General features: G+C 43.1%; 2 protein-coding genes across 2 annotated transcripts; both read right to left on the reverse strand.

Annotated features, from left to right (window-relative positions):
- Window positions 1–129: 129 nt before the first annotated feature.
- Window positions 130–12,582, reverse strand: SDAD1 (SDA1 domain containing 1). The gene is made up of 22 exons (XM_002192816.7): window positions 12,391–12,582; window positions 12,194–12,298; window positions 11,934–12,032; window positions 11,719–11,829; window positions 11,181–11,252; window positions 10,993–11,093; window positions 10,662–10,719; window positions 9,776–9,850; window positions 9,299–9,400; window positions 8,995–9,064; window positions 8,495–8,598; window positions 7,765–7,822; window positions 7,169–7,227; window positions 6,760–6,836; window positions 6,362–6,459; window positions 5,890–5,966; window positions 5,408–5,540; window positions 4,439–4,536; window positions 3,783–3,979; window positions 3,220–3,304; window positions 2,692–2,853; window positions 130–1,228 (listed from the first exon to the last, which is right to left on the reverse strand). The coding sequence occupies exons 1-22, from the start codon at window positions 12,478–12,480 to the stop codon at window positions 1,178–1,180; spliced, it is 2,082 nt and encodes a 693-aa protein (XP_002192852.3). The 5' UTR covers window positions 12,481–12,582; the 3' UTR covers window positions 130–1,177.
- A 3,350-nt stretch (window positions 12,583–15,932) lies between these two features.
- Window positions 15,933–20,947, reverse strand: JCHAIN (joining chain of multimeric IgA and IgM). Its single transcript, NM_001309502.1, is given in 4 exon segments — window positions 15,933–17,068; window positions 17,282–17,362; window positions 18,249–18,384; window positions 20,866–20,947. Coding segments are annotated over 4 exon segments (483 nt in total). The 5' UTR covers window positions 20,930–20,947; the 3' UTR covers window positions 15,933–16,866.
- Between the last annotated feature and the right edge of the window lie 266 nt (window positions 20,948–21,213).

Genomic DNA, 21,213 nt, shown 5'->3' on the forward strand with positions numbered 1-21,213 from the left:
TAAAGCAGAGAGCTGTAAAACTAACAAAACCAAAAAAAAACCCACACACCCGACTTTGTCCTTCTCTCCCTTAAGTCTAAGTTTGTTTTTGCTCTATGAAGCAATGTGACAAAAACAAAACAAAACACATACAAGAAAGAATTAAAGTTATTACAAATACATATAAAACAAATAGCTAAGTGAATTCCCACATGGGATATGAACGTTAAGCTGGCTTCCTAAAAAGAAAGGAAAAAAGCACCCCACCAAATCCATTTCCATGGTACCGTGCATATGGCACCTGTTTCTATGCCACAAAGAAAGAAATTTTGAACAGACTTTGAGAAAGGACAGTATAAATAAGTAACTCAAATTATAAATAGTTGATTAACTCCATTAAAATAGGTGGCTGGGGAAGGTACAAAGAACCCATCAATAGTCCCAACAGAGATCACTAAAGCACAGGTTCAACCTTAGAGAATCCATACACCCACATGATTTTTGCAGGTACTTGTCAAGAGACATTGCCAAGTCCACCAGAAGGCAAACCACTATAGGAAAGCATTCCTTTTTTCTCTGGTATGTGATGCTATTTTTGTATATAAACAGCAACAAAAACCCTATCTCCCAATATACTACCTGTATTTTTCTTTTCTCAGTACGCTGTAATGAAGTATTCTTCCCCACAACACTTGAATTAATTTTACCTGCATCACAGATTAATTTAGTATTATGAAATTGGTCAAAGCCAGCTGCTCAGACCACAGCTCACTCCATCTGTACAGTCACTCCCCTAAGACAGGCACAGACACTATATCCACATGATTTATAGACTGCGCAGAGAATTATTTTTTTCTGTTGCTTTGTCATTAATTGCCTCAAGTAGAATTCTTACCATACAGTTGTGTATTTTAATACTTACACATACAAAAGCCACTCTAAGTTAATTACATAAAATGAAAATATAATTGCCTTCTTCCCTAGAATGCTTTAAAAACAGATTCCAATCCGCCAAGGATGAAGGCCTGTGTCCTATTGATGCAGTATCCATCAGCTTGCAAGAGTTCCATCTGCATTTCCAAACAGATGAGAGCTAAATGTAAGGCACCACAGTCCTCCTTCTCCTCAGGGTGATGGTGGGTGCAAATCAGCATCTCCTGGGCAACTTCTCTAAGGGTCATGAAGCTTTCTCCAGCATTTATTTTAGCAGCTGTTTTCTCTTTTTCAGAAGTGCATCTCTAAGAGCCAGCTAAGCACAAAACAAGAGGGAAATATTCAGGTTAGGAGCATAGTAACTGAGAAAACACTGCTACTACATCAGAACTCTGTTCAATATATTTAACCTCTGGTAAAAACACTAGGAGCTCATCAGCTCAAACTGGGAGCAGAAATGCAAATGCTAACAATTAAGAGTGGCAGAAACATTGGGGTTTATGTACCTAAATTCCTCAGTACAGGTAAAGAGCTGGGCATTACCAAATCATACACAATGAAGATTAGAACAAACTACTGACTCATTTCAAACAGAAGAGATCAAGAAAGTTACAGTTCAGCTGAGAGGTAAGTAAAATTGGTGTTTTGTGAAGGAGTATCACAAAAGGGGGAAGAAGGAATCTTTACAAGTGCCATTATCACCCTAAAGAGATAGTACATCGAACATGTTTTAAGCTAATAAAGGAGCTAGCTCTGGACTAGAGCAAGCAGGCCATTTTAATTTACCACCACAAAGTGCAGCAGAATGCAGAAATAAACAACTAAGATCCTCCAACCCACTCTAACAGGAAACCAACTTTCACAAGAAAGAAGTATGAATAAATGCTGTTTAGCCATTACATTTGAATTTAAAACATTAATAAGGACAAAATCCTTCAAGAGGTTTTTTTAGAATAATTGAGCCAAGTATAACTGTAAACAGCAGCTTATTTAAAGTGCCTGGATTGTTCATTTGCAACCTATAGCGGGTGTTTTGAGAGCTGGTTTCAATGTTGTCAACCCTGAGGTGAGGCAGAATGATGCCCACTAAACATGTGCAGAGGACATGTACTAGTACTAGTCCACATCCTCCTGATCAACAGAAAAGCTTTAGATATTCTCTACTGAATCTACTATTAGTTCCAGTCTTGCCCTTCATAAGGCAAGAAATTGCCAACAAATATCATTTGGATAAGGTGTATGATCCTGGAAACAACTCAAAGTTCAAGCAGCGTGCAAAGACTTGCACAAAACACTATCTGGGAAGAAAAAACAACAGGACCGCTGGATTGTATTACAAGTTTCTTGAACACATTTGGATGAGTTAATAACACCTTGTAAAACCCTAGACTAGCAGGGGCTTCACCACTGAGAGCAGCATTAGTGTCAAACTACTGTTTAACTGAAGTTATGTTTTTCTAAACAGCAGCTACAAGTAACTAATAAGCAACACTTGAATCTGTTCCTCAGGAAAGGAACATTTGTGACAAGCTATTAGATGACCTCTAGGCCAGGACAGATGAGTCTGTGATAGAACAGTATCAAGAAAAAGGTCAGATTATGGAGAGTGAACCACAAGCTGCAAAGTAGTTCTTCTTCTGGGGCAGGACTCAGGCAAGCCAAGCCAAGTTTTCCCTGAGTTACAGCAGCAACACATCAGGCCAGAGGGTAGGCAGCACCACACCTGTACCACAAATTGCTGTTCACACTGCCCCATCCATCTCCAACGTGAAACATTACCTGTTTCTCCCTAAAGGAACGCTTGTTCTTGGTCCGGACACTATGGCTGTATCTCATCATCATGAAGTTCTTGTTCTTCTGCTTTTCTTTGTTGGAAGAGCTGGCAAATGGGTTAATTTTGGTCTTCTTTTTCACAAATTCTTTTCTGTCTGTTTTTCCAGCCTAGAATAGACAGTGCAATAGAGCAACAGGGGGTCATGTTCCTTCATCTGTTATCAACATCACCTGCCTGATGGTAACAGGTTCTATGGCACTAACAACAAATCTGGGTTCAGCATGACTGGGTTCATACATGCCTTCTCCCATACAGGCTGTATTTCTTAATTCACAGTGAAAATTTGGTCTGTTTGCATTTTAATGGACTGTTTGTTACAGCCAAGATGCAACAGCAAAGAACCAAACAAATCACCTCTCAAAACCCACATAGCAGCTAGGCACATACCTTAGATACGCAGCCTCAGCATTTCCTCCTGCACAAGACAAACCCAAACCCAGAAGAACAGGATACAAGACACACCAGTTCCTCACCTTTGCAGTTGCCAATCTGGTCTCCTTGTCCGACTTGGGCTTCTTATGCAGATGTTCAATATCTCTGAGTGAAAGCAACTCCCCCCTACACAAATCCAATAAAGATCACCACACAAAACTTTAGGTGGTAAGGAAAAAAAGATGCTCTCTTCACCCTTTGTCTCTTACCCATCCTAGGCCACTGTCTCATCATCAGTTTAGACACAAACACTTGTTCCCTTCAGGCTGCTCCTCATGCTTGGGATATCCATTACAAAAGTCACTCACTCATTTTTCAAGACCTTTTCTCACCAAGTGTAAGAAACACTGGAGCTATAACCAGGCAGCTAGTGCTACAAAATGCTCCCTCTGATGCTTCTTGGCCTGAACAAGTCAAACAGTCTCAAAGCTTCCATAAGCTTTTTTCCCCAGGTATAAGAAAACAACTACCCCCAGATGCATTTTAGGCTCTGGCTCTCATGAGGGAACACCAATCAACAGCAGAGCTCTGTGCTCTACTGCAATGAAGAGCTGCATCAGTAGAGGACAGGTAGAAAAAACACCCTCAACAGCCCATAGCCTACCTGCCCTCCTCCTCCTCTTCATCATCTATTTCAATATATTTCCGTTTTGCAGCTTTGCCAGGTGCAGAATTAAGTTCTTTGGAAAGCTGGGCAAGACGTATTTTCTTGAAGTCTTCCTGAGTTAGCAGCCTACTTGTACTGACTGCTGCAGCTTTGGCTTTTCGTTCCTCTATAGGCATGCTTTTCACTTTTTCTGCCTTTGGAAAACAAAACAGTACAAAAGAATCAGAGCTTTGCAATCCATTCCTGTGCCGCAACCCATGCTCCATGCCTCCCAAATACACATCATGCAATGGCAATATTGTTGGGAAATGCTACAACCAGATGTCAGGCTTTTTCCTTGTCTCATATCCAACATCTAATGTCTGAATGGAGTACACACACACACCAGATTTTGGGAGTGCAAGCTCTCAGCTGATTATCACAGCTCTGAAGGCATTGAGGCCTGAGATATAGCTCCTACTTCTCCCACCCTAACACCATGTGTTCTTCAGCAGCACTGTTGAACAGCACTTCAGCCTCGCTGCTTCAGGACAGCTTGCTCTGAATGCCTGGGTAGTTATTTAAGAGCAGCTACATGAAGGTGAAGAGCAAGATAATCTGGTCTGCAATTAACAGGACTCATGTATTTGGCATAGAAGAGATTTGGAACTCACTACTTGTTGCTGCTCCTCATCCGAGGAGTGATGCACATCAATCCATTCTCCATCGTCATTGTCCTCCTCCTCACTCAGGCTAGCACTTTCCCAGCCATCTGCTCACAGAACAAGTACAGAGTTATTAACACAAAGTCATCTTCACTACCCAGACTGGCAATAATTGACGCTTGGATCACCTGCTCTTGCTGCCTTTCCTTTATTTCACTTATCTCCTAACTGCATTTTGCCCTGGGACACAATCCATGCTATGCTCTGCAAAGCTCAAGTCTCATCTTTAAGGCAAGATCCTGAAAACAAGGTGCATTTGGGACAGCCTGAAACACCACAGAGTTAACAGACACTGATTCTGCTCCTCAGTAATAGTGCTCCCCACTCCCAGCCACCTAAACCAAGAAGAGAAGTACTGTGCTTTATAGCTGGGTTAGTCAACACAGTCAAAGCTGTTGTGCCAGCTTCAGCAACCAAGCCCAGTGTTACAGTGATTACTACACAGCCTGTCCCATCAGGGCCTACATTCCTCCAGCACAGCCCCTGCAGCATCTTCAAAGCACTCAGACTTCATTCGCCAAATTCTGCCTTGTTTTTAACAACTCTTCCGTCTCTTTCTGACTCAGGCAGGGGTTCCAGGGTGTGTAAAGCATTTACAAAGGAACCAAAGTAAATAAGCCAAGTATTATATCTAACTACTATTTTGTTGTTCTCTAATATTCAAAAGGTTTTATTTAGGAGAAGCTGAACACATAGTTCACAGCTGTACTGTCTGTCCCTCTGCTTCCCATCTCAGTGTGTATCATAAAAACTCAAACAGTAGCAAACCCCACTGACAAACTGCACTTACTCAAGGAGAGACATATGCAAGCCAAGGCACAGCAGGAAATGAAATGCACAAACACCAGGTTCCATGTCCACATAAAATCTTAGTGATAGTGATGCCCAAACCAGAATTTTTAAAGAAAAAAAGCCAACCTTCCTCTTGGGCTCCTCCCTTTTCCTTTTGATCCTCAACCTCCAATACTTCTGCTCCTGGAATGTAGTCTTTGGCATCCAGTTCTCCATATTCGTGAATTCTAGCTTCCACTGAGGCCTCAGTAGGCTTACCCTGTAAATTAACAAAACATACATCAAGCAGATTGCTATTGTAATATCCACCAATCCATGAAACTACCTGGAAGAACAAGAGGCTCCAAAGACTTTTCCTTACTTTATGTGGCAGCGTTTAATGACTTGGGTTGAATGTGTCTTGGAAAATAGCTGAACTTCAAGAGCATGGCTGACCATGAGTTAGATGACTGAACTAATGAAGTATGGATAGCACACCATGTCCAAAGGCAGCAGGCAGAGGAACAACACAGACTTGACTCTACCTTCTCAAGAGGACACTGAGCCTAATTCTCATAATTTTTGAGCACATCAGTTTTTAGTGAGTGTGAAACACATGAAACACTTACCCTGAATTTCTTCTGCAGCATCTCTGGATTCAGAGAGCGGAACAGGTGGATCAGAGTTCTTGCAGACATCATCACATCTGCCCAGAAAATGAGAGTCAGGAAAAAAGCAGAATTCTGAGCAAACCAAAAGCTCACACAGACCACCAGCATTTACAGCTGACTCATGTCTTCTAAGAGTTTATGGCTCCCTCTGATTTCTCTTGTATAGAACACAGCACTTCCTCGGGGCTAACTCTTCTTAACAATGCCTTGTCTTGCTTTATTTTTGTCCATTAGTTCCACTGTCGTAACTACCATTGACTGTTTTTTCTCCCATGGCTGCACACTCCAAATAGAGAGACTTAACCCAAACACTCAAAGTGGTCTCATCCTGTAAAAATCAATTAGGACAGCACTGCCATGAAGGCTCTAACTGAAGACCACATAACACAGGAAAAAAATTAATTTCAAGTGGTATCCATGTAATACTTACTTTTATTTTTATGTGTCTTGTACTGAACAAGGTCTCGGAGCAGATCTTCAGTCATGGCTAAGGGACACCTCGCAGTGATTTCTTTTATTGCATTGATTCTAAAAATAGGGAAAACAAATTATTTTCTCAACACCAGTTAGGACAAAGTGCCACTTACAGACTGAATTACCTGAAACTTGAAGATCCTTATACAGCATTTATACAACATCTGTTGTAAGAGGAGAAAACCATCATAAAATACTCCCCGCAAAAATATAGAAAGTTGAAGCTAACATACTTTTAATTCAAGTAGCTTCTTGAAAGCATAGCACAACAGGAATAAGTAGCAAGTGGTTTAAAAAAATTACGTATTTTACCACATCTGGAGTTTGACATAACTCATACAATTCTGTACCCACCCTACAGTCATGACCTCCCCAGAATTCTTGTCTGTGACAAAGTTGTTGGCAATGGTCATCAACACTGACTGGATAATCTGAAAATAAAAAAACCCCACATATTTAATAAAAACTTAACACACTTAGGTGGTATTAACAGACACATCCTTTTTCATAAAAAGACACATCAGGACACGTCAGTACAGCCCAGGAGTATTTTCTAAACACATTTTATTGCAGAAAAAACAAACATCTTTCCTCCCCCCCTTTATGAAACAATGCCTCAGAATTTGCACAAAATGCTGCAATTACTATAAGCTTTTCCAACCAATCTGACCAATTCCCCTTCCCCCTCCCCATACAAGCACTCAGTTGCAATTCCGTGCCACCCTGCTGCCCATTTAATATCCATCACAGGTAGAACACTGACCTCAGGTGGTACCAGCTGATGTGAAGCCTGTGCAGCAAAAAGAAGAATCCTTGTCACTTCTGGAAGAAAAGGAGGAAGAAGATGTCAAAATTTATTGCTGCAGCTTGCTCCAGCCAATAAACACATCCCTTAAAACTCAACAAGCTGCTCAGTCAGGCCCAAAACCATTCAAGTCTGAACTTCTTTGGGACAACTGTTTCTCCTCTCCCACCAAGCATTAGGAACTCCTGCAGCCTCCACCCAGCCACAATAGCCAGCTGAAGCAAAAGGAAATACCCCAGAACTGCAGTTAAACCCCAGCAAAAGGAAGCAGCATAAGGCAGCCATGCTTAGCTTAGCTGCTCAGGATTAGGGACTCATTCTTTTTATTCCTTTGCTCAAATCCTCCAGCAAGGAGTCCTGAGTGCACACAGCCTCCACAGAAGTCCAAAGCACTTGGCTCTTCTGGCAGTTGAGGACTTGTACTTCCTTTATCCACACTGAACTACTCCGGCTTCCCACCAAACCACTGCTACCTGTCTGTTTTCTCTGCCACTTCTATTGAATGCCTGTACATGAGACATGAGGGATCAGCAGTACCTAGAGTAACTACTTACCCCTCTGATGGGGCTGGAGGAACCTCTGAACAAAGGGGTAGAAATTAAACAGAAAAAGCTGCAAGGCAAATTATGACATGTTATCTTCTTGTCTTAGAACTTGAGGTCACTTTCAAAAGATGACACATGTTAAAATCATCTCATTCTAGTGTACTAACCAAATGTGTCAGATTTTACAGCAAAATGTTATCTCCTATGTTGAGTTTGATATTTGCAGCACAAGGAAATGAACTGCACCAAGATAAATACAGCTGTAGTCTCTTTGCACCTAGTCCTTATCATTTAAATCCTTATCTGCTCTGAAACTCCCCAACTTCGACTGGATTACTCTTCACTTAATTCAGTGCTAATATTTTATTACTGAGTAGTTCACATAAAATCCTCCAAGTGCAGTTTCCTTCTTGTTCGGCACCACCTGACTGAAAACTCTGTGGTCAGCATGAGCAGCTTCCCAGGAAGGTCCTGGAAGCACGAAGTTCTCCTCTACTCTAGGTTCAGCTCCCCTATTCCAGACCAATAGCTTTCTCTAAGACAGCTCACTTAGTACCAAAATGTCTGTACCACTGTGCCATTCCATGAGGTGTACTGGCAACTCCCTGACCATCCCTACACACTTCTGGACATACAGAAAAATTAAACCTTACTTTCCAGAGGTACAAGGCCAGAACATGCCCACAAGCAAACCACGCTGCTTACCAACAGATCACCATAAAGTTATCCAAGTACATACCTCATGTATTCCAACAAGCCTGGATATTAGGTCCATGAGCATCATCTTCACTTCAAATCGCTCCTTGCAGTTCTCCAGCTGCTTCAGCAGTTTCTCAGCAAAGTCTGGAAGAAGCAAAAATGGTTTTGCAGAAGACTGAATGAGCACAACACAGAACTCAAATGGGATAACAGTCAGAAGAGGCAGTTTGATTTCTTCTTATTTTCAAGGCCCTGTGCCCTTTCACAGAAGAAATTCAAGGTGACCAAAGCAGTTATTCCAATGAGTTATTTCACTTCTCATATGCCTAAAAGGCCTGCTGTGCACAGGTTCAGCAGAGGGAACCAGATGTTCCCCAACACCATAAGCACTGGGTCAGCACTGAAAACACAATGTTTAGATACATTTTGGGTTGATCTGAGAAAATTACATCCCCCGAGGTTCACTGGAACAGATGACAACCAGATCAAGTGTTGTTAGATTAACACAAACTGCACTAAGAGAATTCACTGCACACTCACCTTGGGGATCATGAATCAAGTGAATGGCAGAGAAGTTGAACACCTCTGGCTTGCTCTTCTTTTTCTGCTTCTGCATGGAACCAAGAGTAAAAGATATTTTTCCCTTTTTGTGAGTAAAGTGCTTCAGTTTCAAGGTTGCTGTCAAAAAACTGCTGCCTCATCAAGAAGACTTTAAAAACTGCCCCTGTTTTCAACCACACAGCAATATCTGCCATCTGCAGCTAAACAAGCATGGCAACAACAGGACTTCTGCAGTAGAAGGATTAATCCAAGGTGATGGGAAGTCATACAGCCCTCTCCTCACCTTGAGGACCTTCATGGCTTTCTCCAGTTTCTTCTTGCGCTTGGTGGTCTTCTTGTTGGTGGCATAGCGCATCATCAGATCTCTGGCCGTGGGGCCATCATCCTTGGGGAAGGAACACAACACTCAGGTAACCCAAGCTTCAAATGGCAATCACAGAAACAAACTACCAGTAGTTTTCAATACCACATACTCTGAAACTTAATCCACTTCCTAAGCATCAAAACACAAAGATACCGGCATCTGAAAATAAAAGAGCTTAGCATTTCTCTTTTAACAGACAGCAAAGACATCCTGCCATCATTTGGGGCCAGATGTCAGACACTGAAATTGTGAACCACAGAAACATCTGGAGACAGCTAGACAGGGCAGTGAGTAGCACCCAGGCAGACAGATTGGCAAAGCCAGAGTCACCAAGATAACAGAACCAATAACAGGTCTGAAAACCAGAGAAGGGAAGTATTTGGTCACAACACCCACCTCAGACTCTGACTCACTGCCCTGTTTCTCATCCTCATCTTTCCCAAGGAAGAACTTCAAAGCAGCAACTAACACCTGAAAAGTAAAGTGAGATCATGTGGGACAGAGTTTACAGCCCCCCTACACCCACACCTTAAGCTGTGCAAAGACTTAACCTTTTTTTTTTAATAGGCACAGATCTGTTCAGAAAATAAAGCAAGTTACAGCCTGAAAGCCACAAGTATTTTACAGACCCAGACAATTTTAGCTGCCCATCATTGCTCAGAGGCAATCAGAACCAACAAGCACCTGAGTTGCCACAATGCCAAATCCAAAGCTGCCAATTGTCTTTTTATCATCCTGCAAAATCATTTCTACACAGTTATTCCATGTCAACACTGTCAGGAGGCCCTACATAGGCAAGAGCAAAGGTGATGCTCAGAACTCTCAGCTTGCATTAATTCATATCACTTAGCTGGTTAGGTTTTTCATTTTGGTTGGCTGTCATTGAATGGAACCACTTTTGGACCTTCACAAGGCAAAAACTTGTCTCAAGCCATAGGACAAGTTTTAAAGCCTCCAGAGCCCAATATTCAGTCAAGCCCCAGGCAAGACAGCTGCTCTCCTCAGTTAACCACAGGCTCACAGTGCTGATATTAAGCAGGTGATATCCTGACAGCCTGTTCTGAAGAGCAGTGAAAAGAACATCCATACTCCCTGCACCAGGCTACACTTGTTACAAGATAAGCTGCCAAGCTCCACCTCCTCCCATGAGGGATATTTTGAGAATTAAACAAGCAACAGACAAATCAGAGAAGTTTGTTTGCTATAACAACCTATTAAGTTGCATCCACACGAAGAAAGCAGCCAAGGTAACCTCCAGTATGTCAGTTATTTCTGTTCTCACCTTGGTCACTTTGGAAAAGCAGGCAGTTGTGATGACATTAACTGTTTTGGCATCATTCCTGGAAAAAAAGCCAAACCACATCTTATTTCAAGTCTAGCAATTTCACCTCCTCAGAAAATTAGTTCTCAGCAGATATTTAAGTAACTCATTTCACACAAGACATTATTTCTTCTCAGCTAAATTCTTTGGCCCAAGTTACAACTCCACTGGGCTACAATTAGGAAATCATTTAAGTCACTATCTCCTGCATTATGTTTTGTCCTACATGCCATGAATGATGCCCATGTGCCCCACAAGAAAGGGCAAACAGACACAAGCCTGCCAGACCCACCAAATATTCCTTCTGTAAAGCTCTATCATCACATCCAGAGATATCTTGGCAGCAGTGGGATTGCTGTCTCTCAGCATGGTGTACATGAAGTTCTGCAGTGCCTACAAAACAAGTTGAAAAGATATCTTTAGAAGTCTTCCACAACAGCAGGTTAGTTCAAAGTACACGTGGAAAGCCAAAGCACCTACCGTGTTCACTTTATTGTTCTTGTGTTTAGCATTGACATTCTTGATGTCTGTCACAATGTGAATGTACAGGGTCTGCAAGTGGAGAGATGACAGAAGTAACACACAGAGGAACACACCCCCTGTGCCCACGCACTGACACGGGGCCCAGCTGATCGCCTCTCAGATCATCACTGACTTACAGCAGGAAAAACAACAGGAAAGCATCCTCATGCATTTGAAAACCATGCTGAATTCACAGTACAGCAAGGCAGGACCGTGAACAGCATCAAATACTGCTTCAAATCCTGTCCCTGCTTATTCAGGCCTGTTCTGACAGCAGGTTTTTCACCTGCAGACACAACCAAACTCAGCAGCAGAACTCAGTTATTCGTCCAACACAGAGCTGGAGCCCTGCCTCCAGCACTGACTGCTCAAACACCTGAGCTATTTTAAACTCTACTTTCCCAACCAAGCAGAGAAGAGCTGCTTACTCCAGCACCACCCCTGGCAAGCTGGTCAAAAAGCACTGGAGATGCAGGTTTTTGTAAGCACACCTTACCTTTCGTAGCAGTTTATCGTGGCACCGCAGCAGTTGAAAAAAGAGCTCCAGTAAACTTGTGGGATTTATTAGATTCTTGTTTCTCAACAGCATCAGAGCCTTACAGAAGGTCTGTAAGAGAACACAAACTTCACAATCCAGCTTCTCTGGATTGACAAGCAAACCCCAAGCTCCCAGCTCACACCAAGGGCAGGGTGAGCCCAAGGCGGTCTCACCATGCGCAGGTCGGGGTCCAGGACCGTGTGGTGGTAGGAGAGCAGCTCCTTCAGCTGCTGCGGGAAGCTGGCCATGTGCTCGGGGTAGCAGTGGGCAACCTACAAGGGACAGGGCAAGTGAAGGCTTTGGAGTACATCTGCACTTACCTCACAGGCCAGGCAAGGGGCACGCAAGCACCGAGTTTAATTGTATATCACTAATAGTCACGGTGGCCGGTACCAAGCGCAGGCTAACGCGGGGCTGGGGCCCGGCGGCTCACCTGCGCCAGGAACATCAGCAGCTCAGCCAGCTCCTTACTGGGCTTGTCCGGCTGGAAGGTGAAGATCTCCACATGGGACTGGTAGTGGTGATACTGCTGCAGGAACTGCACACACAGAGAACAGCGGCAGCTGAACAACACCCGCCCGTACGCCGTGCCCGTCCCGCAGCCCGCCCCAACCGCTCCCTGGTCCGCACCTCTTCGGTGTAGGAGGTGGGGTCGCGCTTGATGAGGTTCTGCAGCTGGGGCAGGTTGCTGGGCAGTTTGTTGCCCTGGCGGCCCGACATGGCTGCGGGCACCGGCACCGGGAGCGCAGCACACGAGGGATCAGCTGGCCGCCGCCATCTTAGGCCGCCCTCGACGGCCGCTGCCGAGGGACAAACCTGTGCGGAGGCGCGCTCCGTCTAAGCGCCCCTTGGCGGCAGAGCGGTCAGCGGGGAAAAATAACTGCAAAGGTAAGAGAAAAACCTGTTACTACGTTCACAGAACAACAGCAAGCCCTCTATCACCAAAATAATTAATATTTAATGCATTTACCTTGTCAGCTATTTATTTGGTTCAGTATCATCCAGACCTGTTTAGCCTCTACTTAAAGGCAGCTTTACTTTACTGAACACTCCAGCACAGCCCTTAAATAATCCAGCCAAGGAACCCAGTTGACCCTACACCCTCCATGGGCTATCCCTATCTCAGTACCCACAGCTCCAAGTTCTACAAAACCAAAACACCACTACACAGGCTTAATTTAACCTAAAAGCAGAAAAACAGCTCAGCTTCACACTCAACTGTTCCAACACTGATCAGCCACTGACTGACTACAGCAAAGAATTTACAGTTAAGTAAGAAACAGCCACACTGCTTAAGAAAGGCACAGAGCAAAACAGCTTTATCCACACTCCAAAATAAAGCACTAAACATTCATTATCTCTTCAGGAACAAGACTATATTTGGATTTCTACAAAGACAATTAACAAGGTTAGACAAACAAGCCAATTTTGTTTCATTACTAACAAATAGAGAACAAAGAGAAATCATCTTCCTAAACAACTTTTACTCATTTAATATTAAAAGATGCATTATTAAACAACTAGCACATAAGAGAAAACTTCCTATAGTGCTTTAAGTGAAAAAAAATCCCAGCCTTATTAGCCTTTTATCAAAGTTTTTTGCTTAGGAAGCCATAAAACTGAAATACTTATAAGTATTAATATCTAATTCATACAAAATGCAAACTTACAAAACTAACTTTCACAATTTATATTATTTTTGTTTGGTAGATTAATAAAAAAGCAAACAAACAAATTGCTTTTAGCAAACAAACAACCCAAAAGTTACCCCATAACCACCTTTTAGTACTCCCACAGGGGGAAATGGGGGCCTTGGTGCGAGCATTTATACCCCAAGCCTGTTATCTCCTGCACACTGATTGGGCTGATTACCATTGCTAATTGGGCCAGGAATCCTTAAATTCACCTGGAAAGGACCAGCTGCTTTTTTGTCAGGGGATGGTGGGGTTGTACTAAGGCGTTTACTTGCTAATTTTAAGGAAAAACCTCTCTTTTTTACTTCTTTTGTTGGTTTGCGAGCAAAGGAACATGTTTTATGTGTATTTGGTTAAGTAACTTCTTTTAAGTAAGGAATTTATGAGATGTGCTGGTGATTGTGGCATGGAATAAAAGGTAAGGTTTTTTTTTTGTTTGCATATTTTTTTGAGGTCCATGTGTGTTTGTTAAGTTTCATTTTTTGCTTTTCTGAGGATAAGAAGCTGACAGAGTGTTTTTTATGTTTTATTTAAGTAGTAGAGAAGGGCTGGCTTTTTTCTCTAAGACAGCCTTTTTTGTTTCTATTTGAAGTTTCTAAACATGGGTATGTCTGTTACTGGGGTTATAGAGAAGAAGTTTGGTGTTTTCCCTTTGTTGTTAATTAATTGTTTTCCAGTATGGAATTGCTACCTTTTGTAGGGACTTCTGTGAGAGTGTGTTAGAAGATTTTCCTTTTGTTACCTAGTTGACACATTGAGCATGGGTTTACCATGCTCTACAAAAAGAAAAACTAAGAACCAACGCACTCAAAAGAATGGGTTTTGTTCTCAAGGTAAATTAGGCTCTATTAGAAAGTGAAAAAAAGGGCAAGCTGTTACTGAAGTTGTTCTTAGGGCACTGAGGTATTTCTGTGCCATGTATTTCTATATTTTTAAATCATTTAAGTAGTAGTTGGGGCTGTAGAATTCATGGGTGGGGTAGAATTGCACATGATGTTAGGCTGGGCAGCTCTTGGCTCTCTTTTGCTCTTGCTGCAGTCAGCCCTAGCTTTTTATCTTATCAAGAGCTGTAGAGTTGGAGTTGCTACAATGTCTAGGAGGTTTAACTTGAACAAGTTTAATGTATTTGATTGCCAGCATATCATTTAAACTCCATGTCAGTTCCTGGCCTCTAATGGCTGCAGGGAATTTGTCTTCCTGCACTTAGTATTTGTAATGATGTAATTGAAAACAGGGTAATGCTCTTTTCCTTAAAAAAAAAAAAAAAAAGGCAAAATCTGTAAGTCCAACAGAAATATTTATTTCTGGGTCATGACTCAGAAATGAGTTGCTGACTTGAGACATAGGATCTGTGTTGTTTTGTTCAAGGGAAAAGAGGGATGTTCCTGTAATGGCTGGAGAAATGCACAGTCACTTGCAGCTCCAGGGGGAGAAGAACAGTCCAGCTGATGGTGCTGATGTGAGGTATTTGTGTAGAAGCAGAGGCTTTTCTGCCTCAGCTTTGCTTGTTGTAGCACTTGCTTGCCTGCAGCACAAATGTTTCTTTCTCTGAGGGGAGGAATTGTGGCACATCATTGTTTCAAGGTCGAACCTAGCACATTTATAGTAGTAACTGAATAGCAAAGGTTTGTTTGAAATGACAAATTGGCTTCCTAAAGGTTGCTTGAGTGCCCCCAAAATACTAATTTTGAATGAATACCTTTTCATGTTCTTTGAGGATTAAAGAGGTGACATGGAAAAGAACTTTAGTTTCTTCCTCTCAGGCTTTACTTCATAACTGTAGTCTAATAACTTGTAATATCATAGCACCCTGAGACTGGGGAATGATTTTGAACATTAAAATGTCTTTGAGACAAATTTTGGTGAATTATATATGCCCAGTGCAATACTTAGGCTGCTAAGAGGCCCTTTGCTCCTGGCATTTCTTTGAATTGGCTTACTTTTGCATGAAGGAGGGGGAGAAATGGTGTTTTTGCAAGTTTGTTTTTCATAACTCTGATATAACATCAGATTAATTTGTGTCAATCATTTTTTATATCTTTGATCTTCAAAATTTGGCCCCACAGGATTTTTTTTCTGTAGGACAGTCACCAGGCACATGAGAGAATATCCCCCAGATCACCTGTCTTAAAAGTACTCTATTCAGAGGTGATGAAAACTTTGGATCTGTGGATTGCAGTTTCAAGAGTTAATTTAGGTGATGTTTGGATTTTGAGACTCTGAATCTGCACTGGTTTGGAATTAAAGGAGCTCAGTGATGCAGAGCTGATCCTAAAATGATAAACCAGTTCAGCCTCAATCTGTCAATGGTTCTGCAAGTGCATGGAAATATTTCTATTCTGGTGTTTTGGGAGACTTTGCCTGTAAATATAAGCAGTTATTTAGGCAGAGTTTGAATAATTGTCAAACAGAAAAGAATATGATTATGGGCTTGGCTTCCTTTTATGCCTTCTTATTGAATTGAATACAACACACAGCTTGATTGCAGAAAAAAGTTTATTGAATGTTTCGCTAACAAAACTACAATTGTGGGAATAAGGTTTTTGCTGTTTCATCACTCTAATTTTGAACCCTGAACTAGGGTCCTGCTCTAGCAATTTATGTTGCATTCATAGACTTTTTTGAGGTTTTAAATGCAAGATGAGGAACAAGTAAAGAAATTTGAGCCAGCTTGATTTTTCTTTCTTTTCACCACTTGAACCAGGAGCAGGCATGGAAGAAGGCAGCAGTATCAGTAAAGCAGTGGGGAAAGTGAAATGCCCAACATCTCCCAGAAGATTTGAGTATTCCTGGCACAGCTGAGGGCTTGGCAACTTTACAAAACACTTCAGGGTAGTGGCATCTTCTGATCTTCTTTGAATCTGGGAGAACTGGAAGCTTGCAGATGTCCAAGTACTAGAAGGGTCCCACATATTTTCTCTCAATTATGGCTTTACAGCTCTCTTCTAGGGGCACAAATGCTGCTAATGTCATCAAAGGCCTGTGTGAAGGTTGTGCAGAGGTCACTTTAGGTTGCTCAGGGAGGGAAGGGCACCTGTGCTGATGTCTGTGACAGCCTTGCTGGGGAGAGACATGCAGGAGACTGAAAACAGCTTCCCCAGAGCTGTAAATCAGTGTAGTTCCCTTGACTTCAGGGGAATGGCTGCCTTATATCTGCTGGGGATCTGGTCTATGGGGTCTGAGACACAGCATGGCTTTGCAGGTACGTGCTAGGAACACTGGAAGGGAGACTGAAAGCCAGGAGCTGCTCTTGGGAGATGACACAAGTCTGAGGTTGGAAATGGGCAGAGACAAGTTGGGTTACTGCAGGAGCCAGCATCTGGGGTGCTGCCATCCACGTGCTATGGTGCTCTACAGACATTTTGGATAGGAACAGGGGTGCTCCAGGGCTCTGGCACAGCAGACAGCTGAGCTACTCAGTGAAGCAGGAGGCCGGCGTCAGAGCTGCCGGGACCTGCCTCACCTCCCCGTGGTACAGGAGGGGCACAGGGGAGCTGTAGCACTCGTTCCTGTCGTAGGTGTAGCAGGTCTGAGGTTCCTCGCAGGAGTTGCCCTGCTGGGCCTGGTAGATGACCCCACCCAGATCAATTTCTACGGGTTCACAATTTCTGCAGCTGTAAGACATGGAAAATATAACAAGTGTGAGGAGTTAGGTGAAAAGATGCCCCTGCTGAACCCCCCAATCTTTCTTGCTTATCTGCACATAGAGCCAGGAGAGTGCTGTGCCCTTTCTAGGTGTTCCAGGGGAACATCTGGCCCTCGAGCATCTTTTAGAGTTGCTGCTGGTTAAGTCTTGGCAAGTGAAGTTAGGAAATAAAACTACTTACAGTTCACTCAAGCGGTAGACAAAAGTAGTCCTGGGTGGAGACAAGGGGTCGGAGATGTTCTCCCGAGCCTTCAGGGGAACTCTGCGAAGGTGGCAAGAGAGTAACTCACGTGAAAACTGCTTATTAAATAGAGTCTGCTCTGTTATGAGCAATTTTAACTCTCATCTTCTTCAGGTTGTTCACATTCTGACCCTTCTCCAAATCAAATCCCAGGAACAGGAGAGCTAGGTCCTCTGTACCCTCAAAGGCAACAACCCTTCCCAAGAGGACTGCAGCAATTGAGCTAAGTGCCACTTGCAAGGTGACAGGGTTGAGAGTGTTAATTTTTGTTAAACTCTGAGCTAGCAGATCCTTGAGGCTGATGGACGAGGATGTTTAATTAGTGGTTCTCCTGTTGTGAGATCTACAGCACCCCTGCGGCTCTGGGCCTGAAGCTGGTCCTTGTTTCCCAGAGACACACATACTTCTGTTAGGTTTGTGAGTGGAGAGGGCAGGACAAAGTCCTGCTCTTGAACTGAGCTCTGTCTCATGAGAGACAGTTTAGGCATTAACTGATAGTTTATCAGTTTAGGCCTAAACTGATATTTTAGGCATTAACTATTTTCCCAGGCTTTCTTCCAGGTCAGGAAGTCAATCCAGTGTCATGGGCCCTATCTGGTTTTAGCTAAGTTAGATCAACTTTTGATAGTTTGTAATCTACTTCCCCAGCCTATTTTGTGGAGTTATTACTGATCGGCCTAAAACATGGAAATGTTTTTTGTATCTGAAGGGACAAACACCAGAGAGGTTCATGTGAGGCAGAAAAAGCACTTATCAAACTGAAATACTCAGGATACCACAGAAAGCAGCCCACGTGAAAAGCTGTTGGCTTCATCAGTGCTGAGACATAAGAAACAATGCAAAGAAAACTGGCATAATACTGCATCTCCTGCTCACCATCTCTATGAAATACTTGTCTGCCACTTACATGATGCGGATGTTTCTTTCCAGGACTTCTTCCTCAGGATCTTCTTTGGAGGGGACAAACTTTGAGGTCACTGTTACACACTGACACTTATTATTGACCAGCACGTACTCCTCATCCTGGGGACTCACTGGATAACCTGCAAGCACAGGATAGGCAATCCCAGAATCAATAGCAAAATCCTTGAAAGCTGCTCTAGCAGATAGCCAAGGGGTGAAAATGCCAGCAATGCACCATCATGGCACCTGGATTGGTTTAAGTTGAAGCTGCAGCAGGTACAAGTGAGTCTCTTAGTAAAGATAGGTTCAGCTGTCTTCCTGTCTGCTGCTGTATGTAGGGATGGTGGTACTGGGAAGGACAAGATTAGGAACCTGGACACTGTGCTGGTGAGGGACAAACATGCAGGGTAACATGGGAAGAGAGTCCCAGCCACACCTGGTGACTGAAGTGCTCTTTTACTAGGAATTGGTTATGTGAGTCCACTGTCATGCACCAAGACTGTTCCAGCAGTCCAAACCCCAGTTTGGATCTCATCTCTAAATAAATGTCTCTGTACCTTGCCAATGTGGCAGATGTGTCAGTTTTCCTAGAGTGGTATCTTGCCCTTCAGGTTCCTGTGGGAACAGCTGCCAAAAAGCACAGGAAGACCCAGCAAGGAGACAACCCCTGACGTGGCAGGAAAGGCAGGTGGCCCAGATGATGCTTGTGGTTTGAAGGGAAAATTCCAGTCCTGATTTACCCCTCCAGACTGCTGCTTCTAGCATGCTACTCAATATGAAACTCAGTCAAAGGAGGCTAAAACTTTCCAGGTATCACTCAGAGGCTTTTGGGATGCTGCTGATGTTGCATCATTCTTGCTACAGCACCTTCAGCCTGCTTAGCAGTACCAGACCCATTTTTGTCATATGGGGACAGCTTGTTTTGGACTCGTATGGATCTCAGTTATTGCTTGCTCTGCTTGTCCCTCAGTTTAGTCATAAAGAAGAAACAGGCTGAAAAAAGCTGGGATAATCATATCTATAAAGGATTTTGGAGTTACTTGCACTTAAAAGCTTTGGTCCTTCCTTCCTCTGTAATATCCTAGTCTCATCTTCTTCTATTTCAGGATTTCTGAGATTGTTACAGGCACTGTAACTGTGAAAAAGGTATGAATACTGTGCAAAATGATGCCTCAGTGACCCTAGAGTTGAACTGCTGGTTACAAAATATGTTTCTGTGGCCTTTGGCAGCATTATACCTGCTGGATAAGATTGTCTATGGAGTTCCTAGCTTGGGAAGGAAATCACTTTCCTAGTTGTTCTCTAAGCTTCTTCTCTGCCAACACATCATTCCACGTGAGCTCTTCCCTCTGATGCAGAAGCCTCCCAGAAAAGCCTCTCTACTCCATGGTTCCTTGTCTTGGCCTCTCTTTTGGCTCAAGGGAAGTCTCTGGCTTTTTGTCCATCACACAGCTCTTCCTCTGCTGTCTGTGCTGCATTCCACATAACATTGTGTGCAGCTTTTCACAAACCCTTCACCCAAAGCCAATGTTCAATTCAGATCCTATTGGCTCTCAGGTTGGCCCAAAACCTCTCAGAGCAGGCTTTAATTCTAAAATTAGATTAGCACCATCTTATGCATATGCAGGTTTTTCTGACTGCTCTAAAAATACTGCCCTGATTTAATACCTTGTGTTATGCTCTTGGCTTTGCTGTTGAAGTTACTGGTGCTCCATCAATTTTTCATTTAAGATTACAATGCTAAAAAAAAAGTGATTTTATCTGCAGTATCTCCATGTGTCACCCAATAAAGTCCCCCTGGGGAGAAGGTATTTCAATGCAAAATTTGCTAATGCTGTTCTAAATGTGCACGAGTTGCATTTCCTGGTGCCTTTTCCCTTCCTCCCCAGTACTTATTTACCTGGCTAGGTTTTGGATGAAATTTATCGTCGTCCAGTATTGCACTGTCCTTTGATACACTGTGTAGCCCAACAGAACTGCCTGGGGTAAGCAATAAGATGCCCTCTTCCAAAAGCTGCAGGAAATGCAGGGATGCAGCTGTCTGTGCCATTGGGATGGTTATCCCTAAACTCTGACCCCATCCTGCAGACCAGATCCACCATGTGCAGCAGGATGGATTCAGATTGTCTAGAGACCTGAGACCCACACTGAGGAGTGTGCTGGGAGGACAGGCTGAGCTCAGATGAAATAGAGAGTTTCCAAGAAATTCAGTGGAATTACACAATAAACTACAGTTTGATCAGAATAAGTTGCTGTAGCTGTTTAGCAGGATTACCAGGAAGATTTTGGAAGCCTTTAGATCTAGCAGGTAAGATCCCTAGGACTGCAATAAGACAAGCATGCACATTTGCAGTTTATTGCTTCAGAAACCTGACAGAAAAATGCTTAATTATCAAGTCTTAAATTTGGAGCTAGTCATCACTTTATCCTCCAGGCAGCAATTAAAACCCCACTGCTCTGATGCAGAAACACACTGAGGTGTCCAAGCACCACTGAAGCATGGCTGCTTGAGTGAGCGTTGAGGTTTGACTCCTGACTGTTAGACTAATTCAGAATAAATTACACAAAACCTGCCACTGATGTCTTTATCCAAATTTTCCATTTTTTCATTGCTCACCTACCTGCCACAAGGATGATCCCCAAGGAGACAGCCAAGGCAACACACAGCGACCAAGTGCTCTTCATCTTGCCTTCCCTTCTTTTGAAGAATGAGTGGAGAGCCTGACTCTGCCTATAAGGGTGTGTGCAAATTGGTTTCCTAAAATAAACAGCCCAGCCAACACTGGAAAATGTGGCTGGGGACTGAAACCAGGTGTGTTAATGCACCAAGACCTCTGGCTTTCGGAGGGGAAGGGAGCAGGGGGTTGCACTTTGATTGTGCTTTTTTCTGTTCTTCACCAACAGGCAACAAAGCTGCTGAGTACAAGGATATCTTGCCATCAGGGCTGGTGGGAGGTAAGAAAGTCCAA

This window comes from Taeniopygia guttata, chromosome 4 (genome assembly GCF_048771995.1).
Source record: "Taeniopygia guttata chromosome 4, bTaeGut7.mat, whole genome shotgun sequence".
NCBI lineage: Eukaryota > Metazoa > Chordata > Aves > Passeriformes > Estrildidae > Taeniopygia > Taeniopygia guttata.